Raw genomic sequence first — 10,311 nt, forward strand, 5'->3', positions numbered from 1 at the left:
ATTGACCCAGAGTTAACAAAAATAAAACATCCCTCAGATCTCGGAATAGCTCATGCAAGTTGTATTGAGCTCTATCAAATGTTCAGTGAGCTGGCTACAGATAAGTCCGACATAAAAAGTACAAATTTCGCTTCCTTTATGTGTGTTTACTAATGCATTATGACAACTTAAGTTTAACATTTATGTATATGGAGATGGTTTCATTCAAAGCATATGTTTTATCACGTTCATAATTTTGCACTGGTAACACAATGCTGAAATGTTACTAACTGGATGAGTTGGAAATTTAAAGAATATAATGTACATAAATCCCATGTCTGTGTAAAACACTCTGTAAGGGAAAATAAACAGCCTTGGAAATCTGAGTTGCTCACATGTAAATGTTAAAGACATCTTTAATAGGCATATTAGTAACTGAGAATCAGCAGGGAAACAAGGCTGACAGTCAAAGTAAACATAACGTATAGCTCCACATATTAGCATATGGCGATTGGGGCTCCCTAAAGTAATTGAGATAAGTTTTTCCTCAGGCAGTCCTGATCTGAATAACCTACACCAACTTCGTTGCATACTGAATGGGCAATGCAGGATGTTCATTTGTAAGAAAAACACAAAGTTTATTCTTTTTCCCGTCTTTAGGGAATGCGGGGGAGACTTGAACGAGGGTGTTGAATAGAATGATTATTTTCTTAATTAACTTTTTGTTATGACAGGAGTTGGATTGGGAGCTCCAAATCTAAATCATCTCATTTACATCCGCCTCCTCGCTCATTAACATACAAAAAAGATTCCGGTTTCGATGAGAACGTTTGGATTCCACCCTCGCCGCATTGCCATCATCATCTGATCGACCTGATAGGCGGGATTCCCCAGGGTTTTTGCAACACAGGCAGCCGACGCAGCTGGCTTCTTATAAGTGAAGAAACAACTCCCTTTCAAAGGAAAACAGGATTATTTGTGTTTCCTTGTGTAGTGTTTGTTTAGCATGTTCGTTGCACTGAAAAAATAAATAGTCAAACAATATAATGTTCACAGCCTAATGATATCTTTCATGTCATTCCCTAGAAATCAGCTGCTATTCATTGAAAAAGCTGATATTCAAAGCAAATAAGACATATAAATATTTAAATGACAAGTAGGGTAAAGCTTCCAGTAGAGTTGATGTAAACAGTGTATGCGTGTTCTATTATTTCACGATGACATCATGCTCACGTGGCACCTTGGGTTCTTTTGCTGTGATGCCATAGTAGACCTGTTCTACTTTCAGTCAAAGGTTCTCAAAAGAACTGTATGTTTATCACTTGTTTACAGTCTGTAGATCCCTTTTCCACCACAAAGAACATTGAATGGTTTTGTATGGAATCATTTAGCCTGACAAATGTAATTTCAGGAACCTTTATTGGAAAGATTGTATGAGGTAATTCCACGTCAGGTGACTGCTTTTATTACTTCAACTTGGCATTTGCCAAAGGTACTTATATAGCAAAAAAAAAGTGTGCGTGTGTGTTAAAATAGAAATATTAAGAACTTTAATGTTTAATGAAAATAATTCAAGAAGTTAAAGCTATAATCTAACCTGAACAAATGGATGTTGACTAGAACAGCATTAAAGTCTGGAACAGAGTGATAATTTTATCTCTCTTTTATGGACCGCTTTGGAAACAAAAAACGCTGGTCCTGAAGAACTACCGGTTTCAGTTTTTTATCACCTTTGAACAAAATATAATAAACAGAAGATTAATATCTGAATCAAAGTGTTAAACAAATATGTTTACTATTTAATTATATGTGAAAAATAAAATATAAAACTGAAAGTACTGGACCAGTCTTTACATCTTGCTAAGTGGTCTAATCCGATTGTTAATTACTCCTTATAGTTATGGCCACACTTTTTCTACAGTCAATTTAATTCATATACAGAAACAAACCCTTTCATTTCAATATAAACAAGTACAAATAAACAATATATTATTCACATAGTTTAAAATTATGCTAAGCTTACTTCACACAACGCTTGGATTCAGCAATATAACAGAAATTTATCATTTACTTGCAAACAGCATTTTCCTCATTAAGGTGTAATTTAGTGTTCATGCTGAATTCTCACCACAGAGTGGAGCTCTCTCTCTATCATGCTCATTGTTCTCCTTTGCCAGAAGAGGCTCAGATGGATGTTCCTCATTTATAAACACAGCTGGGTTGCAGTCGTCCCCTGGACCACTGCTTTGAGACCAGAGTCTCTCACTCACAGTTACTGAAAGACCTCTAAAACATTACAAGGCTAACCTCGAAATGCAGGTGCATGGGATATTGTCTTACCAGCATGGGAATGACAATATTGAACTAGCTCCTTTTGTTGACACTCCTAGCACATGTACAGTACAAAATATGAAGTCTTTCTTAAAAAGAATGGCTAATGCATCAACCGCCGTGATTTCTGTTGTGGCATTTGGTTGATGGGTTTCCATATTTTGGTGACACGGTATTTACTCTGTGGTCTGACAGATACAGTGAATTAAACAAAGCATCCTCAACCATCCGCAGGCGCTTTTGTTAACGAAATCCACTTTTGCTCTCAACAGTTACAAAACCAACGACAACAGTCAGGTTTCGTTGTGACTTGCATAAGCAGGAAGAACAAAAGACGGATCATCCCTAAATTCTTTGCTTGCGGAACAAACATCAACATCCTGTGTAAGGGTGTTGTCTCAGGAAAGATATATGTATACTAAATGTTACTGTTGCAAAAGTCAGTTACAAAGCATACTTGTCTAGTGTTTGACAATAATAAGGAAAAAGTATGATGCCAACAGATTAAGGTACTGTATGTGGATATACAGATATAGATTTAAGTAAAATTGACACTATTCCTGAGGGATAATGTCTAAAAACTGCACTGTTCTTCTAACATTGCTTGCTTATATTCGAGTCAACATCCTTTTTAGAAATCATAACACAAATTGTTTAATGTTAATTAATCATGTAGTTATGAGCACCATGTCATCTATTACAAAGAGATATTGTTATACTTAAACTCTAGTCAGTATGTTGTGTTCATTTTGGCTTTCTTTTTTTTTTTTGTTTTTTTTTTATTACATTTTATTGTGTACTTTTAATTGCTCCTGCTACTTTGGTTCATTACTTAAAAATGAGTGTTTCCTATCAACTTAGTGAATTTTGCAATTTTCTTAGATGTTGAATCTGGTACAGTAAATAATCTCAGTATTGTACGTGTATTTATTTTCACTTTACTAAAATGTATTTTACTAAAAATGTCTAAACAGTTATGTACTTCTTATCTTTAATGGGGACGGACGTCATAATACAATGAAGACAGAGTATAATTCAAAATTATATCGTATCTATACATCTGTGGTGCACTAAATATGGCTCTCCACATACACATACATGTTTTTATTTTTATATCACTCGTTGAACCGACTGTTGCAATTGCACCATCATCCGTCTGAGACCATCAGTGCTGGAGAGGCTATGATCACTACTGTTATTTCTGTAACCTTTCCACTGTGGCTGAAATCACTGGCATCTCCACTAAGGTTACCACAATGCAAAGGACATAAAACTAAACACACAGAAGTTCTCACTATTTGGAAAAATACTGCTTCTTCCTCTATAAAATACCTGATTTAAATCTTAATTTATCATTTAAATCTTTCCTGTAGCTCAGTGCTTAGAGCATGGCGCTAGCAATGCCTAGGTCATGGATTCGATCCCAGGGATTGCACATACTCAGGAATAAATGTGCAATATGCAAAAGTTCAGTTGCACAATATGTGACCATTTACTTAACTGATATTAAACTGATGTTTTGATATTTATGTAACATGCAATAAAATGTTCTTTAATATTTATTATTAAACTGTTAACAAAGTTAAAACATGAAAAACCCAAGACCTCTAAAGAAATGCAAAAAAATTAACAAATACGATGAATAAAAGATTCCAACAGGATATATAATAAACTCAAAATTAAGTTTTAGATCTTCTAGGCATCTCAGGTGTATGCCAGTAACACAAAACATTGATTCACATTATGAAAACAGACTTTAGAACAAAAGCAAAGAAAATGTAGAAGTAGGTTCCTTCTTTAAAGTATTTCGATTAAAAATAAATCATAAATCAGGCTTTTCTGACAGAGTGACGTGTTAAATGATGAGCTAAATGATGGTTGTCTATGTAAAGCAAAAAATATGAAAGCACATTTATTTAAATGTCTCTCCATCAATGACTTCATGACTATTTATTTAAGCAAAGAACTTTGAGTAGCATGAGAGACTGTTTTAAGGCTGAATCTGCATGTTTATTTCACTAAGATGTAATTATTATTCATTTTTAAATAAACTATTGACATCAATTGTTAACATAAATAATAAACTAAGCTAGAGTAAAATACAGAAGTTCAATTAATGTAAGACAGGTAAAAGTATAAGGTAATTGTACTTTTAAGATATAACAGACATTAAACACTGATAAGTTAGATGTCTTCACATTTTGAGGAGCTATGAGATAAATTTGGAATGTTGAAAATAAAAAACACAAATATTTCACTTTGGATTTGTCTATGTAAAAAAAATGTTGTTAAAACAGGCCTGTCAGTTGTGATTGATGGTTTTGAATAATGACGTTACTTAACCTGCAGCACATGACTGAATATTTCCTTTGAAATCAGGTTGTTACAGCCTTCAAGGTTCGTCAAAGCTGAAGATTGTTTGTTCGGTGTTAAGGTCTCTTTTCTATTGATTCCTTTGATCATATCTGTGTACATAAGAGATGAGGATTCAGGAAAGTTTTAAACAATCTATTTACAGAGCAATTCTGAGTATTGTAATGTAACATCTATCAATTGACTTTGGTTAGTGACAAACCAGAGGAACATTTTAATGCTACGAGGTTGCTCATTTAGAGCTGATGTTACTTTATTACGTTCTCAGATCCCTCAGGAGAAATACAATTAGATAAAATTAAGACAATTGTCTGTTAACAGTAGCCAAACTCAATTCATTTGTAAAAGTTGATGAAGAACATTTTTGGTCGTAGTGAAATACTTGACTTCTGATTGCTTTTGGAGACAATTTACAGCATCATTTAAAACATACTTGGCAAATTTTTATTTTTTGTTGTTCAGATCATGAATTGAAATAACTGGATATTACCATGGAACCCCTTTTAAAAGCTCAGGACGCTTTAAGTGAAAGGAAAAATGCATGAATGCACCCATTAATATAAAACGTGACATGTGTACTTACTATTCTTGTTGCACACTTCTCACATGGTTTGGGTTTGGGTGTACGGACACAGAGATGTTGTCAGGTTCATCATCTGGAAGCTTTATAAAAAAACAATTGTTTATGTTTCTTCATTTATGCATTCTACATAATTAAATTTAATAAATATATGAATTCATTTTCTCAACTTTTAGTAAATTTAGAATATTGTCACTGTCTTTCCCAAACCTTTGATGTCAATTTTTTTTTCATTAAATGGAAAAATAAAGTTGACAACTACTTTTTATTGGATATTTGCAAAAACCCAGTGACACGCATAAAAGATGACAACTAGTTATTTAAGGCTCAAATAAAAAAATAAGGAGGTTCATATGGATTTGTGGAAGGGACAGGCGAAAATAAAAAATCTGAAAACTTTTGCATGCTGAAAATACCCCAAAAATTGTTTGGTAACACTTTCCTTGAAACAAGTATGTATAATACATTATAAAGAGTTATTAAAGGGTAAAATGCATTATAATCCTTTATAATGTGTTGTGGAGTACTATAAAGGAGGAGACAAGAGACGAAGATGTGTCGAGTCAGCTTTAATCTACACTTTAATACATCTCACTCTGAACAGCGAGTAAGGTCAAAACAACCATGCACATCTACAACCGGAACACAACAAAAACTAACTCCTCCCTCCCTTAAAAGCACGGTAACTTGGTGAATGTCTCTTCCGTATTAATTGTGTTTCGCCACAGTGTGTTGTATTGCATTATAAGTAGTTGTAAAAAATTTAAACCAATTTAAAATGTGTAGTGTAACAATGAATGGCTAAATGTTATAATGTATTAACTGTAATATATTATTTATAAGAAATTACACTGCATAAAAAGGAGCATTACAATTCTTTAAAACTACTTTTATAATGCAGTTTACATACATGCTTCAAGGAAACTGTTAACAATAGTTTCTCTTGATAGATGCAATATTTTCACGGTAGTTTCACTAGATACACCACGGAAATGTTCTTATTTTTTATTCTCATCAATGTCCCTTCCACGGCTCAGTAGATTCATGATTGCAGAAGGACATCATCGATATTGTCTTTCTAACTACCTTGAGTTTAAATTACAAAAATAGTTTATAATTTGCTTACCTCCCAGTAAACCTCATCATCAAAGCAGTTGGCATCTGCTGGGTCTCCCCAGATTGGCAGCTTTAGAATCCCACCTAGAAAATGTAATAAAATGTCAACCATAAAAAATCAGCACTAGCACAATAACACTTAGCCTAACAAAGTTTGCCTGCTTTACTGTATTTGCACTTACCAACCAAAGCGCCACCCACAAGTCCAAAAGCTATTGCTACAAAAATACCAGCGGCCTGGAATCCCCCCTGAACACTGGGCGATCTGTTAGCAGTAGCCTCTTTGAAATCGAAAGTGTTAATCAATCTGTACAAAAACAACATTTGCATTATTAACAACATTTTTGTTGTTTTCTTCATACCTGTAGCTGTACAAACTATGACCATAGGTAGATTATATAATAATTTAGTGAATGTAAACATGTTTGAAAAACACAACAGTACTTTTTTTGTTTGGTTGATTTTTATCACCGTATGTTATTTCTCCAAAAATTTAGAAGCTCATCTATTGATGAGTTTTGTTTTAATGAGCTTTATAGTCACATAAAGCTGCATGTACTGATGACAATTATTTTTTTGTGTCGATAATACTTTGATACCCAAAAATCTATAATTACTTTATAAATATAATCTGAAGTACCGTTTAGCACTAAGGAATTAAATACATTTAAAGTGGCTAAACAAACCAGTAATACTGAAGACAAATATTTGTTAAGAAAACAAAGTCGACTAACATTACAATGGTAATTTGCATCTTAACTACGTAAAATGCAGCCTTCAGTGGTAACTTTGGATGACAAAATGCTATTGTTCTAATTTAGGACACTCAGACGTCAAGCACTGAGTGCCTAAAGCCACAGTTGAATTTAACATGATGGGAAGAAGTTGTGACAGAAAGATGCAAAACATACTGAGTATCATTTACACAATCACACTTACCCCTCACGTCCATAAACTGATTCAGAGGCAGCAGCAGCTGTTATGGCTCCAATAACCCCTCCTAAAACTCCAGGCATTGCATGCAGATTATGAATACCACACGTGTCCTGGATCTTAAGAGTGTTTTCCATGAAAGGCTGAAAAGAAAAACATAAAGTTAAAAATGGTTAAAATCCTGTACACTTCCATCAACTTTAATGATGTTCTCTGAAAAATAAATTTGGATGAAAGAGTTATCTAGATTTAGAAAACAATATTTTTAATGTAGCACCATAAGGTGTTTCTGTTCCTTATAAATTTTAAGCTAATCAGAACTACATTTACTGTAATACATGTCTCAGTATCATAACTCACAGTCAGAAACAAGTATCCAAATGTGGAAATGATGCCTGTACAGAATCCCACTATTAGGGAACCATATGGTGTGATCATAAACTCTGCAGCAGTCCCCATTGCAACACCAGCAGCCAAGGTAGCATTTTGAATATGAACCTGAATAAAGTGGGGGGAAAAAATACATTTATTTATCAATTAAATAAAGCATATAGGTCACCCCTGGGTCAAATCATTAGGCATCATTTATTCATGTCATTCCAATTTCATATTACTTCACTTCTTGCATGGTACAAAAAAGAAGAAATTACAGCGACACCGCTTTTTTTTCTTTCACAAAAAATGGCAAATAAGCCTGTCAGGTTTTTTAATTGTTCCTTATGACTAATATCATCAATAATATCAAGAAATCAGTAGTTGTTTACCATGTCCATTTTTCCATGTTTCTGTGAAAAACTTGAAAGAGCAAAAGTAGTAAGAACTGATGAAGCCAATGCAATGTAAGTGTTTATGGCTGCCCTGTGTTGACCATCTCCATGATCTGCAATGGCGGAATTGAAACTGGGCCAAAACATCCAAAGGAAGAGAGTGCCTGTAAAACACAACAAAAAAAACAGTTTTCAACATTTAAAGGTACAGTGTGTAATTTTTTTCGGAGGATCTATTGACAGAAATGTAATATAAAATGCTTTACCATGTCTTCAGAGGTGTAAAAATGACTTACATAATGATTTATTATTATCTTAAAACAAGCTATTTCCATCCACATCTGCTCCTTTAAGAATATCTAACAGGAAAATTGAGAGGGAAATTGATGTGACACTCACCAATCATTGCATATACGTCAGAGTGGTAAACCGACCCTTGTAACCGCTTGCTTTGGAATAGATTTGGTCGATAGAGAACCCTAGATATGGTCAAACCATAATATGCTCCAAAAGTATGGATAACCATGGAACCACCAGCATCTTTCACCTATCCATGAATTTAGAAGAAATGAAATCATCCTAATTTAAACATTCACTTAATTAAATGAGAAAAAAATAAGGGCATTTAAACTTACATGCAGGAGTTCAAGTATGATATACTCCTCGACTGCAAACAGAGTGACTCCAAATAGTGTAAGAACCATTAACTGCACTGGACTGACCTTTCCCAGTAAAGCACCATACGCAATAAGACAGCCAGCTACACAAAAGTCTGCATTGATGAGGCTGAGTAAGAAAAAATATTTCAAGTTTTACTGTATATATAGAATGATAATTCTTCATCAGAAAATTGTGAGCCACAGGACACCTAAATGAATGAAGAACGGATCTAAAAGGTTTCTTAAGTCTTGCAAATGTTTACTGAGCTAGACAAATTAGTAGAGCAGGAACAATCAATTACTTCTCAATCCCAATTTTTATCTTCCAGTCTTCGTTGTCAAAAGCATGAAACCAGCCCTGCATCAACAGAGCCCACTGAATCCCGAAGGCCGCGATGAGAAAGTTGAAGCCGACCGCACCAAAACTATAGCGCTTCAGAAAAGTCATGAGAAATCCAAAACCGACAAAGATCATAACATGCACATCCTGAAAGCCTGATGTGACACAACAAAAACAATTTTTTGTTTTAAATGCAATATTTAAAAAAAAAACATTATAAAGAACATGCATTTGAAATACACAAATGACTGCAGTAATTTCAACACATTGCATTAGAAATAATGGTGATGATACTTACTTGGGTATCTATAGTAAAAGTCATTCTCTATATTACTAGAAATGTTTTTCTCTTTCAAATGTTCAATCCAGCGGGCATCAGACTCCTCATTATAACGGACGAACACACCAAACAAGATGATCATAGCAATCTGCCAGACTAAGCAAACGGCCGGAAGACTGATTCGAATATTAGTGTTTTTGGTCATTTTCAGATTTTAACCCAAGAGTTCTGGGGTGACCGTAAAATTGCTTTCCTTTTAATCCTGTCTCTTGCTTCTGCTTTCATGTGACTCACCTTTCGTCATATACTTTTTATAGGGAGGTTTTGGGGTGTGTCATCACATCAGGTAACCACTCCTCCTGCGACACATGCACACACATGCCAAAGTTTGTAAATTGCTGAGGAAGAGAAAGCTATGGTGTTCTCATATAATTGTTTTTGATAAAATAACACACAACAAAGCATATCATTAACTTTGTACTACATTTACATTTATGCATTTGGCAGACGCTCTTCTCCAAAGCGTCATACATTGCATGATACTTAGCATTAAATATGATTAACAGTAAACAATAACTATATATAAGGGATGTGGACTTCTTTAATGTCAAAAGATTGTGCTATTTTGCAGATAGTATCTATCCATCTACTGATTAAATATTACTATTGGCCCTTTTTTGGTATTACTGTTTTAACTTTTGATGTGTATCTTTTTTTAGTAGCAACTTAAGGATGCATCTGGTTATTGCACAGGCTTCTGTCTGTTGGACACATATTTGTTTAGAAATTGGGATTAAACAGGCATGGTGCTTAATTTCATGAATATTCTTATCTGATTCACTTACCTATTTTTTAATTATCTGATTAGATAAATAATGTACTAGCACAGGATTTCAACAGGAACTTTAAAAAAGACACACTATACGTTTGGGACAGTTGATTCAAGAAAATAT

General features: G+C 34.0%; 1 protein-coding gene across 1 annotated transcript; it reads right to left on the reverse strand.

Annotated features, from left to right (window-relative positions):
* Nucleotides 1-3,856: 3,856 nt before the first annotated feature.
* rhcgl1 (Rh family, C glycoprotein, like 1) lies at nt 3,857-9,632 on the reverse strand. The gene is made up of 11 exons (XM_056750880.1): nt 9,377-9,632; nt 9,041-9,233; nt 8,715-8,865; nt 8,479-8,626; nt 8,077-8,243; nt 7,673-7,810; nt 7,319-7,455; nt 6,562-6,686; nt 6,390-6,463; nt 5,267-5,346; nt 3,857-4,775 (listed from the first exon to the last, which is right to left on the reverse strand). Coding segments are annotated over exons 1-11 (1,401 nt in total). The 5' UTR covers nt 9,564-9,632; the 3' UTR covers nt 3,857-4,774.
* Nucleotides 9,633-10,311: the final 679 nt, after the last annotated feature.

The sequence above is a fragment of the Triplophysa dalaica genome, chromosome 6 (genome assembly GCF_015846415.1).
Source record: "Triplophysa dalaica isolate WHDGS20190420 chromosome 6, ASM1584641v1, whole genome shotgun sequence".
NCBI lineage: Eukaryota > Metazoa > Chordata > Actinopteri > Cypriniformes > Nemacheilidae > Triplophysa > Triplophysa dalaica.